The sequence below is a fragment of the Schistocerca nitens genome, chromosome 1 (genome assembly GCF_023898315.1).
Source record: "Schistocerca nitens isolate TAMUIC-IGC-003100 chromosome 1, iqSchNite1.1, whole genome shotgun sequence".
Classification (NCBI taxonomy): Eukaryota; Metazoa; Arthropoda; class Insecta; order Orthoptera; family Acrididae; genus Schistocerca; species Schistocerca nitens.
Genome location: NC_064614.1, coordinates 706,135,420 through 706,160,279, shown reverse-complemented (window position 1 = coordinate 706,160,279; position 24,860 = coordinate 706,135,420). Strand labels below are relative to the sequence as shown.

Below are 24,860 nucleotides of genomic sequence, written 5' to 3'. Positions count from 1 at the left end.
GATGGAACCAAAGGAGTTGAGGTTGGAGAGGAAATTATGGAGTTCTTCTTCACTGTAAGTCCAGATCATGAAGATGTCATCAATAAATCTGTACCAAACTTTGGGTTGGCAGGCCTGGGTAACCAAGAAGGCTTCCTCTAGGCGACCCATGAATAGGTTGGCGTACGAGGGGGCCATCCTGGTACCCATGGCTGTTCCCTGTAATTGTTGGTATGTCTGGCCTTCAAAAGAGAAGAAGTTGTGGGTCAGGATGAAGCTGGCTAAGGTAATGAGGAAAGAGGTTTTAGGTAGGGTGGCAGGTGATTGGCGTGAAAGAAAGTGCTCCATCGCAGCGAGGTCCTGGATGTGCGGAATATTTGTGTATAAGGAAGTGGCATCAATGGTTACAAGGATGGTTTCCGGGGGTAACAGATTGGGTAAGGATTCCAGGCGTTCGAGAAAGTGGTCGGTGTCTTTGATGAAGGATGGGAGACTGCATATAATGGGTTGAAGGTGTTGATCTACGTAGGCAGAGATACGTTCTGTGGGGGCTTGGTAACCAGCTACAATGGGGCGGCCAGGATGATTGGGTTTGTGAATTTTAGGAAGAAGGTAGAAGGTACAGGTGCGGGGTGTCGGTGGGGTCAGGAGGTTGATGGAGTCAGGTGAAAGGTTTTGCAGGGGGCCTAAGGTTCTGAGGATTCCTTGAAGCTCCGCCTGGACATCGGGAATGGGATTACCTTGGCAAACTTTGTATGTGGTGTTGTCTGAAAGCTGACGCAGTCTCATTTTTCCCACGTGGAATGTTTCCCTCTATTATATTTTTTTATACTTATAAATTTTTCGGTTTAGTTTCATGTGGGACTTCATAAAAATTGCAAGTTCTGCTGAATACTGAATTACTACTATGAACAATAATGAAACTTTATTAGAATTTCCATAGAGTAATGGTGCAATTGTATTAAGTGAATTTTAATATTCAGCAGAATTCACCATTGGCATTTTATCACGCTCCTGGTTGCATGAACAAGAAGTCTATGTTCCCTGGTTTTGAAAGGTCACACTGATTCAGGTTTAATAGAATAAACTCTAATTAAAATTTACAACAATACATCTATCACCTAAATTATATAGTCTAACAATGAAAACAATCATTTTTGACAGTATAATGTAATTGGATAGATAAAAAAATCTATTCATCAAGTGGCAGCAGAACACGTATAAAAAAGGTGGTTATAATTATGCAAGCTTTCAGAGCCAGTGCCTTCTCCTTCCGGCACAAGGATTGCAGAGGAAGGAAGAGGGGTGAAGGAAAATTACTGGAGAGAGCTAGGTGACAGGATGGATTCTGGAAAAGTCATCCAGAACTACGTGCCAGGGAGACTTACCACACAGTCTTCGCAGACCTTCTGAGTGACTTTTCCTTTGCCCCTCTTCCTTCCCCTTCAATCTTTGTGCCCGAAGAAGGAGACACTAGCTCCAAAAGCTTGCTTAATTATAACCTATTTTTATGTGCGTGTTCTGCCGCCACTTTGTGAATGGTATTTTAGCTATCCAGTTTCATTCAATTATATAATTTGGTCCATATATTTGCTTAACCTTTCACCTCACTGCTGCTATGTTAGAGACAGGTAATTATAATGGTGTGCATATAACCCTGGACAATGCAGATTAATTCATTCGCACCCTCCTCAGTTGTGCTGGATTATGGTAGAGTCGGAACTTACAGAGCAGTAGTCATTCAGTATCTCTGACTCGCATCTCCCACTCTGGTTTGTGTAGTCATACAATGATTACCAAAGTACAAACAGCAACTAAAAAAGTAGAAATATTTGTATGTTCAGTAAACTAGACAAAGAGAAATGAGGAATTCGAAACATGTAGGAGCACATAAAGGTACTGTGGGTCAAGTTTAGAAAAATAGTTGTGCAAGCACTGAATAGATATGTAGCGAGTAAAAGAAGTTTATGGTGGGAGGGGACCTCAATGATATACCTACAGTGATATACCAAAACCTGCAACAACATTGCACAATGCTTGTGAACCTGCACATTCAGACATTAATCAAGAAGTAGTTGGGTTTAATGTGGAATCCAAATTACAGTGAAACACTGGCATTATCCACAAACACAGAACACAGCACGGAGAGAAAAGTTACTTCAAGTGCCAGAAACAAATTCTAGGTCTAAATAGTATTCAAATTCTCTACACATCACAAAAACATTATGATCATGCAGTTCCTAACAACGATAACAGCCATCCAAACTTACTTTTCAACTATTCCACTGATGCTAACACATGCATCTTCTGCTGCTTGTGAGTATGCTGCTTTTGGATGAGCAATTCTAATGAACTCAGCCAGATCTGCGACTTTGCACAACGTATCTGACAGTTCGTCAAAAACTTCAACCATCTTTCGTGACCTTCATATAAAAAAGAAAAACATATGAGACAACAATGCTGGATAAATGTGAGTAATAATTATAGTCAACAGTCCTCTGAAACACACAAAAAACATAAGACAGTACATTATGAACTTAAAAAAGATATCTAGTCTTTTGCAATTTATGAATGCAAAGGCATATTTTCATGATTTGCACTTTGTGTTTTGAAAAACTGTTTCACCAAGTTAAGTTTCACCTTCAATTCCAAGTGATAAATTTAATGGTTTCTATTGGCAGCCAAAATAATAGTAAAAGTTTTGGACTGAAAGCTTCCAGGAATGGAAATTTTCTCTTTCTTTGTATGTATTATTGTGCTTTTTCACAAATTACATGAAGATCACAGTCCTTAAATACATCCTCAATAAGCATCTAATAACACCACACACAGCTAGTTAGATTAAAATAATAAGAGTTACTGTGCATTTTGGCACTGAACTTTCACCAGCCTTCTGAAAGGAAAAACAAAATACTATTTGCTGCTAGGAGTCCATTCCCTCTTTCTAAATATATGCCTGTTAATCTTTTGTGTTATTATTATAGTACATGTCAAATTTCATAACATCTGATCAGAACAGTGCATTCACTGTCTGTGCCAATTACAACTACCTAAATTTGTTTCTCACAAGAATTAGGACATACTGCCTCATGAATGCTTCTACACATGATAGATGCAGTACTTCACATGAATCATTCCTGTGTGTCTGAATATATGGTAAGAACAGGTGGTTCAGTTGAATGACCACATGCATTTCACAAAAAAAGAAATATAAATTAATTATAAACTACATGTCAACTCCATATAGATAAAGGAAATAAATGTTAAAGTAAAATACAGAGAGCATCCATAGACCATCACAAGCATAAATAAACAGTTATTGATTACAGCCATAAGTACTTATTTCATTTCTTAATAATACGAAAAATAAAAAGAAAATTCAAATGGAAATTAAACAGAAAAGAGGCTGAAATTACTAGATACAACTTAGGAAATCTGGTGGAAGAAGTAAAAGAAAAAATTACAAAGAAATGGAAAGTAACCTGACAAAACCTGGCTGGTTCAAAAGAACAAATTGATGTAGAAAGCACATGGAGACTCATGAAGAAAAGCAAATCTTTGCTTGAATTATTGTGCTTTATCCAAAAGTTATATGAAGATCAAATTCTGGATGGAGGCATCTGAGGAATGGTATCAATGTGCCTATTAAACAGGCTGATCTCCATACCTCAAGAACTACATGAGGACTACCAATGCAATTTCCACAGACACAGTGACACATTAGATCATTTGTCCCCCCTCAGATACATTACTGAGAAAGTGTGGGAATTCAGTGCAAATTTCAAAAAGGCTTATGACGGTGTCATATAGTAGTGAAAATCAAATGGCATGGTTTACAATTAAATACAACACTTAACACTGTAAGCATGTTTATTACGATCACCAGCTAACGGCCAGAACAGAACAGACCTCCTGAATGGAGAGTGCTGCTATTTACACAAAACATCGAATGTTTGAGAACAATCAAACATTACAAATATAATATGTTTCAAAATATTCCAGAGACAATAAATACGAAATAACAAATAATTGCTGGTGGTTGGATTTGAACTGGTAACTATAAGCATGCCAGCTAGCGACGTTAACTGCTACACCACACATCACATCTAGCTCAGTCCTTCTCTGAACCACTCAGTACAGCACAATATTTCATTTAGCAGGGCAATGCAGCACTTGTTTCTTCCAGCATTTGGTGTGGCATTTTGCAGTTGGCATGACTTTCTTCACTTCTGCAGAATCATGGTGTCAGCACTGTTTATCCTTTGCTATTTATTTGTGATGTAAAGGACATTCACAGGTCCAGTGGTTTTTTGCACAAAATAGGCATTCTAGTAAATCATCATCCCAACTTTTAATATGAATGGAAATCACAGAAGGGAAGAATGAGAATTCTCAACATCTATTACGCAGTCACACAATCGATGGATGCCACAAATTCACTATGCAGCGCATTACAACACTATGCAGAAAGACTTTAAAGATTTAGTAGACAATAAAAGAGCAAAACATTACAACAATCAACAGATGATTTGTATGAGATTCATTGGTCTGTACATCAATAAGCAATTCATACTAAATTAGTAGGTACAGAGAGCGTGATGAAACTGGTGGTGCAAATAGTAAATTTTCTGAAGTCGCTAGCACTATTACATAGTCAGTTGCAACAGTTTTTGATGGAAATGAGTGAAGGGTATGGTGATACTTTATACTACTGTAAAGAATGCTGGTTAAATCAAGGGGAATGTCTGGAATGATTTTTCGATTTAAGATCCTCTGCTGATGAGTTTCTAAAGGAAAGAGGAAAGCAGGAATGGAAATTAGAACATCCAGAATGGATTGCAGACATCTCACTTCAAGTGTACTTGAGTGCACATGATCCACAGGAAGACCTTGCAAGTTGAGAAAGATCTCATTTCTTATTTGGTGGGGATGCATTAACACAATCACATTGTGGAAGGGGCAACTACTGACAAACAAACCATTCATTTCCCTGTGCTCACTGGCATTGAATGAAACACAAATCTTGAAGAATTCGTTGTCATGTTGAAAAAATTAGAGGAATAATTTTCTAAATGTTTGAGGACACTGACAATCTCATCTACATATACATGGATACTATGCAAATCACATTTAAGTGCCTGGCAGAGGGTTCCATGAACTACCTTCACAATTATACAATCTCTTATAGCGCTTGGAAAGAACGAACACCTATATCTTTCTGTACGAGCTCTGATTTCCCTTATTTTATCGTGGTGATCGTTTCTCCCTATGTAGGTCGGTGTCAACAAAATATTTTCGCATTCAGAGGAGGAAGTTGGTGATTGGAATTTCGGGATAAGATTCTATCGCAACAAAAAACGTCTTTGTTTTAATGATGCCCAGCCCAAATCCTGTATCATTTCAGTGACATCCTCTTCCAAATTTCGCAATAATACAAAACATGCTTCCATTCTTTGAACTTTTTCGGCGTTCTCCGTCAATCCTATCTGGTACGGATCCCACACCGTGCAGCAATATTCTAAAAGAGGATGGACAAGCGTAGTCTAGGCAGTCTCCTTAGTAGATCTGTTACATTTCCTTAGTGTCCTGCCAATAAAACGCAGCCTTTGGTTAGCCTTCCCCACAACATTTTTTGTGTGTTCCTTCCAATTTAATTTGTTCATAATTGTAGTTCCTAGGTATTTAGTTGAAATTACGGCCTTTAGAGTTGACTGATTTATTGTGTAACTGAAGTTTAACATATTCCTTTTAGCACTCATGTGAATGACCTGACACTTACTGTTTTTAGGGTCAACTGCCAATTTTCGCACCATTCAGACATCTTTTCTAAATCGTTCTGCAATTTGTTTTGATCTTCTGATGACTTTATTAGTCGATAAACAACAGCATCATCTGCAATCAACCTAAGACAGCTGCTCAGATTGTCAACGAAATCGTTTATATAAATAAGGAACAGCAAAGGGCCAATAACACTACCTTGGGGAAAATCAGAAATCTCTTCTGTTTTACTCAATGACTTTCCATAAATTATTACGAACTGTGACCTTTCTAACAGGAAATCCAAATCCAGTCACATAACTGAGACAATATTCCATAAGCATGCAATTTCACTACAAGCAACTTGTGTGGTACAGTGTCAAAAGCCTTCCGGAAATCCAGAAATACGGAATCAATCTGAAATCCCTTGTCAATAGCACTCAACACTTCATACAAATAATGAGCTAGCTGTGTCTCACAAGAACAATGTTTTCTAAATCCATGTTGACTGTGTGTCAATAGACCATTTTCCTTGAGGTAATTCATAATGTTCAAACACAATATCAATGCATATCGACGATAATGATTTGGGCCTGTAATTTAGTGGATTACTCCTACTATCTTTCTTGAATACTGGTGTGACCTGTGCAACTTTCCAGTCTTTGGGTATGGATCTTTCATCAAGCGAACGGTTATATATGATTGTTAATTATGGAGTTAATGCATCAGCATACTCTGAAAGGAACCTAATTCGTATACAGCCTGGACTAGGAGATTGCCTTTATCAAGTGATTTAAGTTGCTTCACTACTCCGAGGATATTTACTTCTATGTTACTCATGTTGAATCAAATTCTTTGTCTTCTTTTGTGAAGGCATTTCGGAAGGCTGTGTTTAGTAACACTGCTTTGGCAGCACTGTCTTCAATAGTATCTCCATTGCTATCACGCATAGAAGGCATTGATTGTTTCTTGCTACTGACATACTTCACATACGACCATAATCTCTCTGGATTTTCTGCCAGTTTTGAGACAAAGGTTCACTGTGGAAACTATTATAAGCATCTCACATTGAAGTCCGCACTAAATTTTGAGCTTCTGCAAAAGGTGGCCAATCTCGGGGATTTTGCGTCTGTTTAAATTTGGCATATTTGTTTCATTGTCACTGCAACAGTATTCTCACCCATTTTGTGTACCAAGGGGGATCAGCTCTGTTGTTTGTTAATTTATTTGATACAAATCTCTCAATTGCTGCCGACACTATTTCTTTAAATTCAAACCACAGCTGGTCCACACTCATATTATTAATTTGAAAGGGGTGGAGATTGTCTCTCAGGAAGGCATCAAGTGGATTTTTATCTGCTATTTCGAATAGGTATATTTTTCGTTTATTTCTGGAGGATTTGGGGGTTATAATATTCAATCTCGCTACAACAACTCCATGTTCACTAATCCCTGTATTCATATTGATGCTAGTTATTAACTCAGGATGATTTATTACTAAGAGATCAAGCACGTTTTCACAACCATTTACTATTCACATGGGCTCATGAACTAACTGCTCGAAATAATTTTCAGAGAATACGTTTAGCACAATTTTGGATGACGTTTTATGAATACCTCCAGAATTAAACATGTATTTTCACCAACATATTGAGGGTAAATTAAAGTCACCACCAACTATAAGCGTATGAGCCGGGTATGTGTTTGAAATCAAACTCATTGTTCTTTGAACCTTTCAGCAATTGTATCATCTGAATTGGGAGGCCTGTAAAAGGATCCAATTATTATTTTATTCTGGTTGCCAACAATGACCTCTGCCCATAATAACTCACAGGAACTATCTGCTTCAATTTTGCGACAAGATAAACTACTCCTAACAGCAAGAAACACATCACTACCAACTGTGTTTAGCCCATCCTTTCGAAACACCGTTAGGTTCTTCACAAAAATTTCAGCTGAGCTTCTGGCTTTAGCCAGCTTTCAGTGCCTATAACAATATGAGCATCAGTGCTTTCTATTAGCACTGGAAGCTCTGGTACATTCCCAACACAGCTACGACAATTTACAACTGTTATACCAATGGTTCCTGTATCTACATTCTTCCTGTGTTCAGCCTGCACCCTTTGTGACTGAAGCCCTTCTTGTGTTTTCCCGAGACCCGATAATCTAAAAAACCGCCCAGTCCATGCCACACAGCCTCTGCTACCTGTGTAGCTGCCTTTTGCATATAGTGGACACCTGACCTACTCAGCAGAACCCAAAACCTAGCCACCCTTTGGCGCAAGTCGAGGAATCTGCAGCCTACACGGTCATAGAACCATCTGAGCCTCTGATTCAGACCCTCCACTCTGCTCTGTACCAGAGGTCCGCAATCGGTCCTGTCGACTATTCTGTATCCTGTGCTCTTCATGGAATGATTCCATTGGTATGCACACAGAGTGTACATTGGTTTCCTTTCCCTTTTTGGCAGCCATGTCCCTAAGGTGCCCCATAATGCGCCTAACGTTGGGGCTCCCAACTACCAATAATCCCACCCTCTGTGACTTGCAGGCTGAGAGGTTTCCTCTGAACCACGATAGGGGACGGCATCTGGCTCAGCGACAATGTCGGCCACAGACAGCACCTGGAACCTGTTTCTATGACAAACCGGGGAGGCCTTACGTGTGGCCGCCTGGAAGTCTTTCGCTGCCTGCTGTGCCCCAGGGCAACCTCCCACTCGACCACAGGTGAAGGGTCAATCTCAGTGGGAGTAGTAACTGGGCTGGCCACCAGTGAGGACCGATCGGAGGACTCGGACGTGCTGTACATCCATTGGATGCCCACGGCTGGCCCACAACAGTGGTGCCAACCCACTGCAGCCTCAAGCTGTGTAACCAATGCCATCACAGCCTGGAGTTGAGAGCAAAGTTGCACCAACTCGGCTCGCATCTGCACACAACAATCACAGTCCCTGCCCATACTAAATGACTTGGAAAACTAAACTATCCAGATAAGCGGACTATCTGCATCTGCTGCAGAACTCGAGACACTGACGCAAACCCAGGAGCTGTGTCTAATAAATTAGATTAATACGCAGAGATTCAAAAACCTAAGTACTGAAGTACTCAGGTGAAACTAAATAATTCGCCCTTGATTACGAACTTGTAATATGTCATAAAATCAGTTTACTTTTCTGATGCAAAAGAAAATGTGAAAACTGTGGCTATTAGATATTATATTAACATGCAGAAACTAGAGAAACTAAACTATTAAAGCACATTGATGATATTATAAAATTTGCTCCTTGTTAGGAACTCGTAAAATTCACAAAATCGGTTACCTCCCTGTTGCTGCATCTGTCTCAGCTGGCTGCTGCCTCATATCTACTTCCCAGCTGTTTTAGGTAGTGTTTTAGTTGAAAGTGGACCTATACAAGCACAGATGGAACCGATCGATCTGCAATGCAATTGCTGTTTAAAACATTAATTCTTTTCCAATAAAACTGTCTAGGAGTTCTACATTGTTTTCCCCAGAAGGAGCGTCCACATTTCCATCATTTCCATAATGAGGTTGCAAACATGATACAATGTTTTGATCAACGAATGTATGCAGTAGGCTATTTTTAATTATGAAACTAATTGAGTCACAATTACATGGCAACCTTAGTGATAAACTGTCAGTATGAAGACAGTTTGCATGAGATATAAATTTTATGTCTTCAGTACGCTAACGATAATTACATAATATTGAAAATTTAGTGTTTGTGATACACATTATTATGAAATACGAAATCAAGCACCTTGCGAGACATTCAGTATTTCTTGTGCAGTTGCACTGCCATCTAAATGAGCCACATTCACAGTTTAGCCCTGTGCCCACACAGACAGCACGGCGTGAAATCAGGGGAAGTGTACAGCCAGGAGACAGAACTCCGCACACATGCAGAATTCTTAGTCATCTCTGATCCAAATCTTGTCAATGGCAGACTTCATGGCAGTACAGGTGGGTCCTGACATTCTGGCTGTGTTAGTCACATCCTCTTCATTATGATTACTATTGATGGTAGCCTCTCGCATTGAGCAGGTTTCAGTTTTGTGGAACAAGAAGCCCACATTGTCAATTGGCATCTCAGGATTGTAGTAGGGCTTCATATGTGGAATGTTCTTTTTTCTTCTTTGTGAATTGTCATATGCCTTGACTTTGCATATGCTGATCAACAAGTGAAAAAGGATACAATACAGCCCACAGTAGCACTTTGGTAACTTTTCCAACCAGTACCACCACGTTCTGCACAGGTGTAAAAATTCTTACCAAGTCTCCTGAGTCGTTCCTCACTAGCTGGTGCTTGGCACTCTCGGTCTTTCTACCAAGGTAGCAGAAGTGTTTGGTGTTTCAAGAACCAGCATATCAAAGCTTTTTACCACATACAGAGAAAGCAGAAATACATTAGCTTCTAAGTCACATCATGGACAAAAGTGTGTGTTGAGTGATTATGACAGGTGGTCACTGAAAAGGATTGTGACAAGAAATAACAGGACAAAAGCTGTGAAAGTCACTGCAGAACTGAGTGTCACACTTGTGGGTGCTGTCAGCACCAAAACAAAACAAAGGGGGCTCTGCAAACTGGGAACTACAGGCAAGCTAGATTCCAAAACTACTCATCAGTGATGCAAATGCCTGAACAGGAAAACGTGGTGCTGAAACCACAAAACTTATGGTACAATTGAAGAAAGTCACTGTAATCAACATCTAGCTGAGTATACACCCCCAGAGTGAACTACTGTGGATATTTGGTGATTTACTTATGATTCAGGCAGTCATATCATGGTATTCCATGGGCCCCATGGCTACTCTGCAAGGTCACATTACCACCAAAAATTATGTGACTATTTTGACTGATCAAATCCACCCCATGGTGACGTGTTTGTTCCCCAATAGTGACACTGTGTTCCAAGGCAACAGGCCCCTCTTCACATAGCATGCATCGTCCAAAACTGGTTTTGTGAGTACAAAGATGAATTGTGCCACCTTCCCTTGTCACTACTGTCACAAGATCTCAATATTATTGAGTCTCTGCGGTCTAATTTGGAGAGAAGTGTGTGTGATTGTTATCCACCTCCATCATCGTTATTACCAGAACTTGCCACTATTTTTCAGGAATAACATATAAGATTCCATTGAAAACCATACAGGACTTGTAGTTACCCATTTCAAGAGAACTGAAACCTGTTTTGAATGCCAATAGTTTTCCTATACCATATTAGGTAATGTGTTGTATTTTTGGCATTTCCATATTTTTGTCCATTCACTGCATTTCCATCTCACCCAGGTGTTTTAGTACTTTTATTACTTACTGCTCAATGTTAGAAACCATATTCATGTTTTGGATTTGAGAAAATTACATAATCTGATTAAGGTAGATTTTACTGTATTCAAGACTGTTATTACGTCAGGAGAATACTATTGTCACTTACTGTTACAAAATGATGAACCACTTTTCCTGCTTCATTCTGGGACAACAGTTTCTTTTATGTTTTAATATTGTGATGTTAAGTTATAAACATAAGAAATAATAGCACTCTCCAAACATTAATTTAAGGTTACAGACATTTCTGAGATGTCCGTTGAAAATGAATGTTCAATACCCTCAAGCTCCCAACAAGTCATTTGCTATAAATATCATTTGCTCTGGCTTGAAATGTGACAAGTGACTATGGCAGCTTGATTCATAATATGCTCCTTGTCTTTGACTCCCAGATAGCCATGCTCTACAAATCAATAATGTAGTAGTTTATACAAGGAAAGTGAGTCTATATAAATTCGCTAGCATTTTCCCCATGCATAGTCAAGCCACATTTCACACCAAAGATGTTTTTTGTATGTATAAATAGTAAGCCCATAAGAATTATCATTTTGTGATATAGGCAAAAACTTGGCTTAAAAAATTTCTACGCAAAATAAAATTCTACTGCAGTTTTACCAACATCCTGTCAATAGTCACGTCACTTAAGGTATGCCAATAACTTAAGATGTCACCTCAGTGGAGAAACCAACTCAGCATTTACAGGATGTAATCCAGGGAAATTACTAAAAACTTAAACTGATTGAGTCTATACATCCTCACTATGTACCCACAGTTTTCTGGTTGTGCATTTCATGCTCATTTTATGTGGCATTGGTGTTTGAATATACAACCCTCTTACTATTTTAAAGAATGCCCATAATTTAAACGAATGTACAGTTACTACTGCAGTTTATGACATAACACCCCTTTAATTAGACACAGAAACGCTAAAACAAAAAACTTTTGTTTTACTTACAGAACTAACCAATCCATAAACTACATTTCATACAAAAAAAATGTAGATATCAAAGGTGCCCATACCTGACGGGCAAGGGAGTCCATACACCCCACCCCCGCCATACATCTCACGGAAAGGAAAGAAATATGGTACAGTCAGGTGTTATTACGTCAAGAAAATGATTTAAAAGTTGATATTATGCAGGTTTTTAATAGGGTCAGAAAGGTGACCTTTTTATGTGTACTTACAAGTCACCATTTGTCTTCCAAAATATTAAAAATGCCCCGTAACCCTAGGTCTTACCTCCCCGACCCCTCCCCAAATGGTCATATACAGGTGCCCTTGGTTCATACAATTCTTCTCAATTACTAATTTCAGTATGGAATTATAACTTAAATTTTAAATTTCCGATAAAAAATGCTGAGCAGTTTCTTACACAATACACAATGAGTCAGAAGGAAGGCTACATACTTTCAGGGATGACAGTATCGGTGATTCTGAACACAAAAAATTCATATGGACATATGCCCTGTTCTGAATGGTTTCCAAGATAGAACTAGTTTAATGGACATTGTTATTTACTTTCTACGTTATTCAGTACATTATCACTGTTTACAATGTACCACAGTAGTGTGAACAAATTCAAAATGAACAATTTGATATAGGACACTTGTGGTCTATCAAGTCAGGAAACTACCTCAAACTATTAGCCCTAGAGAAAAAATGAAGGGGCCTTTTTGATACAAAATTTATGGTAATTTAAATTTGTGCTGTGACAGGTTCTCACTGCAGGTTGCAGTTTTTAAGTCAGATAAACATACAAAACTGACATTAAAGGTGTTCTATCTCAGAAACCATTCAGAAGAGGGCACATGTCTATATTATGTTTTTTGTTCAGAACCACCAAGATTATCATCCCTCAAAGCAAGTACCTTTCTTCCTGACACCCTGTATACATTCATAAAAATTATTCTCCGCACCTACATACTGTACTTCAAAATATATTTACCTGTTTGGATCACATGACTCAGCTATTAGTTTGTCTGTTTCCAAAACAGCATTCTCTTTCATGGAATAAAACCCGTCATAGGTTCGTAGTTCTGGCAGTCCAAACAGACCCTTTCAGAAAAGGAAAGCAAGCATTCAGATAAAAACATTTAGTTGAAAGCAGTGGCACAATGTCATAGAAAAGCAACATGGCAATACAGATGAAATTACATAGAATATGTTCTGTTTGCTACACATTTGTTTCATATGGAACTATCTCAATCATAAAGCTCTACAGGAGTGTCACATCCTGTGCAGCTGCATGCTGTTAAAGAAGCAGCAGTATAGCTTAAATAAAATAACTTTGTAACTGGTAGATGTCAGTAGTAGGTGGCGTGTTTCCCAGCATTAGCAGCAAACCATGTGGTCTACAACTGATACAAATTACAGTATAATTGGGTCTTCCCATCGACCCCATGTAACTGCCTAACTTGGCTAGGCTCATCGCTTTAAAAAAAGAAAAATTGAGCTGGAGTTGACTGGCACCAGACCTCTTTCACCTGACTCACTGAAATGCCAATCACAGTGTTGTTTTAAGAGAAGTGTAGTAGCTATAAATAAGATCAGCAGTAAATACTGTTTGAATAACTTGGAAACAAACTATCACAAAATTAAAAAGTTGAAACACAAGCTGTGGTTTATTGGAACTGAAAGCTGATCTCTGAAATCCTTGTGTTTCTCTATTTGTATAAATTTTTTGTAAGGATCAAGCTTGTCTTTGCTATATTGGACTATACCCTCCTGCCCCTTATCACATCTTAAGTATGCAGCCTTGCTGTACTATTCAAAGGCCACCAAGCCCCTCATTCAGGAAGTGCATATTTTTAATGTCAATATGCAGCAATTATTAATAAAACAAATAAATTCCTTAAAAGAGTCTACAATATTTGTGGACTTTTGAGAACAAAGCCATCACTTAGCGTAATATATTTTCATTTATTACAACATTTTGATTATTGCCATCAGCAGAGCTGTAATATTATACTTTAATCTTAATCTCCGTCTGATTCTTAATTTAGGCCTCTGTGGGCAGAAACATTGGTCATGTGTGGGTGAGTTGTGCTGACGTGAATGTGCATGTGTGTTCTCTATGTTAGAAGTAGGTCGTTTGGCCAAAAGCTCACATGTACAGCAATCTTTTTGTTGTGCCTGTCCACGACTCAACATCTCCTCTACTTGGTGATTAGCAATCTACACTTTTCATAGTACTGTTGTTAAAAAATCCTCTTTTTCAGAAATGCTTTTCTTGCTATAGCTAGTGTGCATTTCATATCATCTCTAATTCTACCATCATCAGTTATTATAATTCATATACTACTTTAGGTGTCCTATTCTTTCCATTATGTTGTTATTCCATCCAAAATATTCCATTACTTATATTCATGTACAATGGTGGTTCCCAACCTGGGGTAATTACCCCCTGATTTTCACAATTCTGTAAGACTCTAATATTGATTATATAAATTATAAATAATTACTTTTTCTCAATTAGTAACATTAATGAGACGGAGGTTATAGATTCCTCACATAGTTCACCCAGTACACATATATGTTGAGCTTTGTCCCATACATTGCTGATAATAAAAGTGAGACATCTACATAACAAATGCTAAATATTTCCAGAAGATGTCTTTTCGAAGTTGTAGATAGTACCTACAATAGTCCAGAAATTGATTCAGATAAATGAATTAATGAGCAGTACAACACAGTACTATCTACATAAGGGCTACTATAGTGCTGTACACAGTTTCATTATTATTATTATTATTATTATTATTATTATTATATGAGTGGTTAGGCACAAAGCGTTAACAGCCTGAAGTCGTCCAGTTTCTGCCACTCCAGAAGTAAGGAGTATAGCAAAGAAGTGATTTACAAACGGTAAGTGTAGTGCACACATCTGAACTTGTTTACCCTCACTATGCACAGTTAGCTTTCTTTTCTGAGGAGGAATTGTGAGCAGCAGTTTCGATGCACCATGAATTCCTCCATCATTCATTCTAAAAAAAAACACACACACACACAAATTAAATATCATTCATCTTCAATTATTTTAAAAATAAAAGTGTTCCAAGAAAAGTCTTTCAATCTACAGATTAGCTAGGTGATAACGCGGGGGAGGGGGCCTGGGGTACTAGCTAATGTCTGATTGCACTCAGGGCTAATGGTCTAAGAAAGGTTGGGAACCACTGATGTACAATGTTAACAAATTCCTGTTTTTCATAAATTCTTTTCTTGCCAGTCCACATTTTACATAGTCTATACTTCAACCATCATCAATTATTTTGCTGCCCAGTTCAATTACTAGTTTTAATTCTTCTTTTCCTAATGTCATACCTTCAGAACATCCTCCTCCTCCTCCTTTTCCAAGCACTACTGCCCATGAAGGGCCGATGTTTTGTCAACCACCAGTCTCCTCCAGTCTTCTCTATACTTCAGCAGGCTTCTCCTGTTATGTATTCCCAACTTTCTCACATTCGTTTCTATATCATCCAGTCATCACAATCTAGGTCCCCCCATTGAGTGGCTACCCTCTGGCTCTGCCATTAGCACCTTCTTTGGCACTTGCTGTTCTTCCATTCTTTGCACGTGCCCAAACCACAGTAATCTTCGTGCCTTTACATCTATGGTGACAGAGGATTTTTTTAGATTTCATACAGTTCTGCATAGGTAATAATTCTTCAGACACCAGTTTCAAATACTGTCTCATATATCTTGCACAGTACTTTCTGTCCCCACCCACCCAAGGCATTTCTGACCTGCTGTTTTATTGTCCACATTTAGGACACATACATTACAACTGGTTTAATAATTGTTTTGTAAACTGGCATCTTCACCTGTCTTGAAATTTTAGAGGACTCCTATGAGTTCAATGAGTTAAAGAAGCTGTAACAGCATCTGTTACCTGCAGCTTCTTGCCTTTATCTCTGATGATACCATATTATCTTCAATAACTATTCCTCTCAAATGCCTGAAGTGGTCGACTCTTTAAGACTCTTCAAACTGGTCAGCACCTCTCCACCCTTGTTTTTTTCTGGTATTGATAACATATTTTGCATTTTTTCCCTTACGTATGACCAGGCCAAGTACTGCTACTTCACATTCAAAAACTACATAGTTTTCCAGCAAATACTCTCTATTTCATCCAAGCATGTTACACTACGTGATAAAAAGCAATCGGACACCTGGATGAAAATGACTTACAAGTTCGTGGAGACCTCCATCGGTAATGCTGGAATTCATTACAGTGTTGGCCCACCGTTAGCCTTGATGACAGCTTCCACTCTTGCAGGCATACATTCACTCAGGTGCTGGAAGGTTTCTTGGGGAATGTCATCCCATTCTTCAAGGAGTGCTGCACTGAAGAGAGGTATCGATGTTGGTCGGTGAGACCTGGCATGAAGTCGGCATTCCAAAATATCCCAAAGGTGTTCTATAGGATTCAGATCAGGACTCTGCACAAGCCAGTCCATTACAGGGATGTTATTGTCATGTAACCACTCCGTCACAGGCCGTGGATTACGAACAGGTGCCCGATAGTGTTGAAAGATGCAGTCGCCATCCCCGAATTGCTCTTCAGCAGTGGGAAGCAAGAAGGTGCTTAAAACATCAATTTAGGCCTGTGCTGTGATAGTTCCATGCAAAACAACAAGGGGTGCAAGCCCCCTCCATGAAAAACACGATCATGCCAGAACACCACCACCTCTGAATTTTACTGTTGTCAGTACACACACTGGCAGATAACATTCACCGGGCATTCGCCATACCCACACCCTGACATCAGGTCACTAAATTGTGTACCACGATTCGTCACTCCACACAACATTTTTCCACTGTTCAATCGTCCAATGTTTACGCTCCTTACATCCAGTGAGGTGTCTTTTGGCATTTACCAGCGTGATGTGTGGCTTATGAGCAGCTGCTCGACCATGAAATTCAAGTTTTCTCACCTCCCGCCTAACTGTCACAGTAGTTGCAGTGGATCCTGATGCAGTTTGGAATTCCTGTGTGATGGTGTGAATAGATGTCTGCCTATTACACATAACGGCCCTCTTCAACTGTCGGCAGTCTCTGTCAATCAACAGATGTGATCAGTCTGTCCATATTTGTGCTGTATGTGTCCCTTCACGTTTCCACTTCACTATCACATCAAAAACAGTGAACCTAGGAATTTTGAAGAGTGCAGAAATCTCACATATAGGCGTATGACACAAGTGACACCCAATCACCTGACCACGTTCGAAGTCTGTGAGTTCCGCGGAGTGCCCCATTCTGCCCTCTCACAAAGTCTAATGCCTACTGAGGTCACTGATATGGAGTATCTGGCAGTAGGTGATGCACAATGCACCTAATATGAAAAACTTATGTTTTTGGGGGTGTTCGAATACTTTTGATCACACAGTGTATGTTGTCCACAAATGTCATTTTCTGAGTCATTCTCCTGAAAACAGTACCATCTGTTTTGCTTGGCAGTTTTCGCATGGCCCTTGGAATTGACCTATTTGATTTGACTTTATTCTGCTACCCTTATTTTATTTATGATAACATTCATCTTAAAACCTATTTCAAGACACTGTTCATTCCATCCAACTGCTGTTCTACATCTTTTACCATCTTTGACAGAATTCCAATGTCATTAGCAAGCCTCAAAATTGTAACATCTCCTCCATGAACATTAATTCCCTTTCCTAATTTCTTCTTTGCTTCTTTCAAAGTTTTCTCAATGTACACAACAAATAGGGTACAACTCTGTGCCATTCCTTTCTCAACTACTGCCCCCCTTTCATGTACTTTGACTCCTACAACTACCATCTGGTTACAAGCTGTAGATAACATTTTGCTACCTGTATTTTATTCCTGCTACTTTCAGGATTTCAAAGAGTGTATTCGAGTCAACATTGCCCAAAGCTTTCTCTAAATCCATAAATGATGTAACATAGGTTGGCCTTCCTTCTTCCTGATTCTAAAGTAAGCCACATGGTCAACACTGCATGATGTGTTCCTACATTTCTCCAAAACCCAGACTGACCTTCCCCAAGGTCAGCAACTCCTAGTCTTCCCATTCATCTATAAATAATTCATTTTAGTATTTTGCAATGACTTATTAACATCGTGGTTCACTAATACTCCTAACAGTCAGTACCTCTTTTGGGGTGGGGGGTGGGGGCTGGAATTATTAAATCCTGCTTGAAGACAGACGGTATTTTTTTCTTTCTCTTACATCAGGTGGAATAGTTTTGTCAAGACTAGCTTTCCCAAGAACCACAATAGTTCTAAGAGAATGCTATCCAGTCCACAAGCCTTATGTTGGATTAAGTCTTGTAGTCATCTGTCAAATTCTTTGCACAGTATATTGTCCATGTCATCTTAATTACTCCATCTTGCTAGTCTATAATACTGTCTCCAATTTATTTTTCCTTGTAGTGCCTTTATATATGTTCCTTCTGTCTTTTGACCTTTCCTTCTTCGCTTGGCATTGGCTTGTCACCTGAAGTCTTAACATTCATATAGATACTTCTTTTCTCCAAAGGGTTCTTTAATTTTTGTATAGGTGGTATCTATTTTATCTTTCCCCTTTCCCATGGCCATGTCTGCTTCTACAGCTTTGCATTTCTCCTATAACTATTTCTGCTTTCCCATCTCTTTTTGTCAGCCTCACTTTTTTTAGACATCTGTTTACATTTGTCTGCTTCACATTCTGCCACTGCACTTCATTAATCCTCACTATAACTTCTTCAACTTACATACATTTCTTTTTAAATTCTGTAACTGCCTGACCCAATTAAGAGGCCTAGCTTTGCACATTCTAACTCATAGAATGCCAATTCTTTTTCCCCTGACCCCTCCACAAAACCCTTGCAATATTTTACCCAAGAAGACGCCATCACCATCATAATCAAGCCATACAGTATAGCTGCATGCCCTTGGGAAAATAACAGCTGTAGTTTCCCATTCTTCTCAGCTATTCACAGTACCAGCACAACAAGACCAACAGACTTAAGTTCCAAGGCCACATCAGTCAATTACCGCTGTACCTACTCATTAGGTTGTTGCCTCCTCTTAGTCTGACCTCTCACAGATACCTTTCCAATGTGCTTGCACCTACAGTACGGCTATTTGTATAGTTGAGGCATACAAACCAACCCATCGCATTAACATTCATGGGGAATGGGCTTTTACAGTTCCTTAAATTTTCTTTGTCCCCTAACTTTTAAATCAAAATTATTATTACCTTGTTGGAATGATTCACCTATGATTTCATACGTAGGAAACCTGTGAATAATTCTGAAAGTTTCAATTTCATCATTCATCTCCACTGTTATTACCTTTAACTAAAATTCTTGGTGGATTATAAATAATGGAAGTCGAGTGAAGATACCAAGTCCCAGTACACAAGATGCACTCAGTGATTGGAATATCAACAAGACTGAGAACATATGTGGGGGGTACCCAAAAGGAACTGGACTAATTTTTTGGAGGGCAGAGTTTTTGTAGTACCTTGATTGGCCACTAGGAGGAGCACATACAGCAAACATTTCAGAGTCAGTAAGCCAAGTGCCGTCACTGAAAGAGGTCAGGATTAGTTTCGACACAGTTTATAGTGACAACTGTTTTTGTTACCGGTGTATGGCAGTGAACTTTTGCTTGGAAAAAGTGGAACAGAAACTCTTGGAATTTTAAAAACGGCATATAAGGACAATGATGTGGGGACAGGTCAAGTGTTCGGAAATGTTGGAAACATTCATGCATTCACCAACAAAGATCGAAGATGGACCACTGTAATTATGGAGCTGTCGGTAGTGACGTGCAGTTCAGTGCAGCAAATTGTGACACACCCTTTGGGAATGAAAAGGCTGGATGCAAATCTGTGCCACGACTGGCAAAAAAAAAAAAAAACATGGAAGCTCTCTGTGCTCTGAAATTATCCAAAAATTATCACAGATGACAAAACTGATGCTATTCTTACAATCCTGAATCAAGGCAACAGTCAAGCCAGTGGAAGACATCAAGTTCCCCTCACCCCAAGAATGCTCAAAAGGTGAAATCAAACATTAAAAGTGCTTATTTGCTTTTCCAATGTGCAAAGGCTATCAAGAGTTTCTACTAAAGGGTCTGACAGATAACCAGGTCTTCTACTTCGAAGGTTTGTAAATATTGTGCAACAATGTGCGGCGGAAGTGGCCTGATTTGTAGCAGTCAGGTGACTGATTTTTCTAACATGGCAATGTCCCCACTCCCACAGCTCTGTCTATACAATTATTCACCAAAAATGGTATGACCTCTGTTCCTCACCCCCCATACTCACCCGATCTTGCCCTGTCACACTTTTTTTTTTGTTTCCAAGAATGAATAAGACACATAATGGAAAAGCATTTTGCTGATATTACTGAGGTGAAGAAAAAAATTGTGGAGGCACTGTTAAGCATCACAAAAGATGAATTTAAACAATGTTTTAAAAAAATAGTAAAAAATTGCAAGTGGAGAGTACTTGACAGGGACTGAAGGTTTGTGTTTAAAATCTTAATAAATAATATAAAAAAAGTTTGGTTTCTTTTGGGCACCCTCTAATATTGGCTGTTGGCTTTCGTCTCATGATCTTTGCCTGATGTTTGGCAGCACATCACTGGTAACAGACTAGGGGTGAGCATACAGTTGGAGGTTATGGATGTGCCACACCACATCTGGGTGCCTTCCCCTGGACATTTTGGTTCTCCCCTTGTTACCTGTAACACTCACTCACTGCTGCACAAGAATCCAGGACCCGTTTGGGTTGAGTCTTTCTTCTTTCTTTTTAAAACTGTGGTATTGTTTATGAATTTCAATGGCCTCCCTGAACAAACAGCCAAGATAGCTCTTCTCCACGGTGAGAAGCTGCGTGTCAGTGAATTTTATAAAATAGCCACCCGAACACAGTGCGTGTTCCACAATGGCCAATTTCCCCAGCTGTGCCAATATCTACTAACATTTATGTTCAGTTATACCGATGGAGTGTCCGGTCATTCCAACATACACTTTTCCACATGTTGCAGATGACAAAGAGGAGAACCACAACAGTAACGACCAGGGGAAAGCTCTCAAGACACTAGCACAACAGGTACATGTAATCTCTAGTTGTCACAGTAACAAAACACCAGAAATATCATTAAATAAATGACAGTTGAAGATCACAAGACAAAAGCCAATTGGCAATAAGTCAACAGTCAGTCACAAAAGCCTCAACAATTTTGTAATACGGAATGATCCTAAGCTTTCAGACCTACCCTTCTTCAGAGGTAATTCGAACAAGCACACTTGCACAATTAAATCCATGCCAGCGTACACATGAGTATACTGTTCTGAGAAGGTGGAGGTTTTCTATTAGCTGTGAGAAAGTATCCATACAAAACATTACCAACATTCTCAGTCTTATTTGCCTGCCTCTCCATTATTCAGCACCTCAATTATATGGTTAGCGGTCACTTTTTATCACCTCCATTATTTATTGGTAACACATCAATTACAAGTGTATTTCCTTTCTGTACATGTTGAATGGACGTATGTATTTCATGGCTGAATCTATTCTTGCCCTCAGTTGCCTTTCCATTTTCTTTCTGTATCTATTAAGAACTTATAAGAAATATTTTAGGCGGTTTTCATGACACATAGCTGGTCTTGATGGTTCAATCCAAGATCTTAGCTGATCAACTGAAATCATTATACAGCATAAAATTTCGATTTTTGCTTTTTAAGTTGTGGTTGTTTTTCTTTTCACCAATAGCCTATTTAATAATTCTTCTGTTATTGAGTACCATTATATCTATCTTTCTCTTCATCACTGGCCATGTAATGACCTTACAATGTCATCTTTCATATTTTTGTTTATTAGTTTTAGTTTATGCTAAAATTACCTTATTCAATAAAACTGGATTTGTGATTAGCTCCATTTGATTGCATCCTTTGTCATCTCTGGTATCAAATTACAGATTACCTATGCAACCATGTCATTACCAGGTCAATCCATTATCCTTTCAATATGAAAGAGGCACTCTACTTAAAGAATTGGAGGATTCTGGGAAGAGCGTGTTACCTTCTAGAATTGAAAATTGGCATATTCACTAAATATAATCGCACAATCTCATTCTGGTATCTATTCAACATGTCAATTAGCTGTGCAGATGCTCTACACGTGAAACCTGATAACAGTCACTAATCATAATCACACGATATCATTCTGGTATATATTCCGCATGTCAATTGTCTGTGTAGGCACTGAGCTCTGTCACACTGAAACAGTCAGAGAAGGCCCTGTGACATGCTTGAGCACTGCTTGCCAAGATTTAGTACTAGCTATACATTCACTGGTAGGTTAGTATACCACACTTTTAGTTAGTCAGGTGCCCTGCTGTGATGTGAGAGGTAGTGGGCTGTCAATATATCAGCCTTACTGAAAGCATTCTGCAGCAGCTAAATTTGATCAGTATGTCTGAAACGAAAAGCATTCCTAGCTACTTCAACATCTGTATTAAATTCTGTAAGAGTAAAATATTATGGAGCATGATGACATGACTGATCCTTCTGTGTCAGGCTACATCAAGTCGGCACAAGCAGGAAAGCACAGAGAAAACGGAACTAGATAACACCAAACTATTCGTCACTGGACTTGAGAAGTTAAAGTAAATAGAGGGCCTACCAAAATTTCGGTCGGAATGGGTCTTCTATTCTACAGAATCTTGGAGTAAGGAAGGTGTCTGGTAGAATCTGCTTTATAAATAATAACTTAAAAATAAAATAACCGATTCTGAAGAACTCCATAGCTACAAGTCTTACAAAAAAGATATACCTTGGAAATGAAAAGTTTACGACCCGACATCCTATTATACTGACAAAACAACCCAATTCTTTTGTTTTAACAAAAATTAAGAAATAAGTTGGGTGAATTTTTAATCATATGTTTACGAATGGCAAGACGTATATTCGAAGAAGCGTTTAATACTAGCGTCAAATACACACAGGACGAGGTTGGAGTATGAAACTGGAATAATATCCCTCCCCCTGCGTTCTGAAATCTTGATTGGGTCTAGTTTACGTTGAAAGCTAACAATTTGGCTGCGAGTTATCGAAGCTAACTAATGTGTGTGTGGTAGCAAATAAAATAGTTCTGTGCTACTAAATCTGACGACGTTTACAAACTTACCGACATCATAATACTTTTTACAATGATTCGTTAATGTGGCATTACTATGCGATCCGCAAGTGAAAACAGCTGGTTCGAAAAACGAGACTTGGAAGCCGTGTATTGGCACTTTGGTAAAAAGGAGATATTCGATGTATGAACAAAGCCCATTTAACCAAAAGTGTGCTGTGTATTAGTCAACACATGGTTGTAGAATATAAAGTTACTTCTACATCCATACTGTGTAAAGCACTGCGAACTGCATGGCAGACGGTGCTCCCATTGTATCAGCTATTAAAAGCTTCCATTCACGTACGGTGAGCGGGAAAAATGATTGTTTATACGTCTTTGTGAGCGCTGTAATTAGTCTAATCTTGTTCTCGAGATCCATATTTCGGTGTGACATGCCATTTTCAACAAACGGCATAGCTATAAACAGAAAGGTAAACAGAAAGCATAGCACTCACCACATCGTCTTGTGAAATGCTGAAGTTTAATTTTCTTGCTGGTCTACTGTTGAAAGCTGTAGCAAGGGGTGACCACGTGCTGACTTTCTGGACGCCAACTTTATTAAATGTCCCATTTTTTATCTTAACAGCAGCGAGTTTCCGAAAAACTGAACTCATATTTACAGCACTATAATTCAGTTTTTAGAATGAGAATTAGTCAGTTTCCATATGATTCTGCACTGTTATTTTTTAACACGCCAAGCAGCAGGCGACGGAAGAAGTTATTAATTTGTTTTTGTTACATTTTATAAGTTATTTGCAACTATTTTCGCACGTCAACACCCATATTTACATTTTGAACCATATGAGGGCACTTTGCCTCAATACAAAGATCTTCAGCATTAGTGAAGACTATACAGTGAAGGACTATTCTAGGAGGTGGAGCATTTAGGTCGATTCACACTCGACGTGAACGATACATCAAAACATTCAACGTTACACCACAGTCTAACATAACAGTCGCGACACTCACTGCTGTAAAAGTTGTTGCCGTTTGACAGATGGAGCGACACTAGCGCTTCAAGCGGCAGGTAAGGTGAACGTCAGACGCGTCGTAAGCATAATGTGTGTTTGCATCCATTTCCTACGTAATTTCCGAATTATTCGAGTTAGTTTCTTGCCTCCAAGAGTTTGTGTAGTATCAGAAAGCATATATGTTTCTAAAAATGATTCTAAAATAAGCGCAAGTATGGACAAAAACCATGAATATAGTGGCAAGCTACAACACATTCGTGAAGAAACACTTGTGACATTGGACAGAATTGCAGCTTACCACGTTGATATCAAAAGAATATAAACACACAGATTCACATGTAAGAACCACAGACATGTACATCTACATGCAAAAGCGATGGACAGCTCGTTTATCGTTCTGTAGGCCTACTGTGTTTGTCACTGTCGCCTGTTGCCACAAGTACGACCTTCATCTTTATATTATTCTAAGTGGGACAAGCAACTGACAAATAGTGGGAGAAATATGCTGAAAACATTATAATGAGCTGATTACATTACATTTCACGAAAAACCAAATATTTGAATAATTTTCAAACAATCTGTCTGTAGGCACTTTCCTTGTTCCATAATAGTTTCGCTCGAAGTCTAGCAATCTGAACGTTCTGACACTTCACACGCTTT

The 24,860-nt window shown here is 38.8% G+C and overlaps 1 protein-coding gene across 1 annotated transcript in view; it reads right to left on the bottom strand.

Moving 5' to 3' along the window:
* The window catches only part of LOC126259788 (mitochondrial intermediate peptidase), a 137,692-nt gene extending 113,637 nt beyond the window's left edge, over positions 1-24,055 (bottom strand). Inside the window, exons 1-3 of the mRNA XM_049956800.1 lie at positions 23,685-24,055; positions 13,027-13,136; positions 2,250-2,402 (exon numbers count right to left, since the gene is read on the bottom strand). Coding sequence (XP_049812757.1) covers positions 2,250-2,402; positions 13,027-13,136; positions 23,685-23,843 — 422 coding nt within the window. The 5' untranslated portion in view covers positions 23,844-24,055. The remainder of the gene's footprint in view (positions 1-2,249; positions 2,403-13,026; positions 13,137-23,684) is intronic.
* Positions 24,056-24,860: the final 805 nt, after the last annotated feature.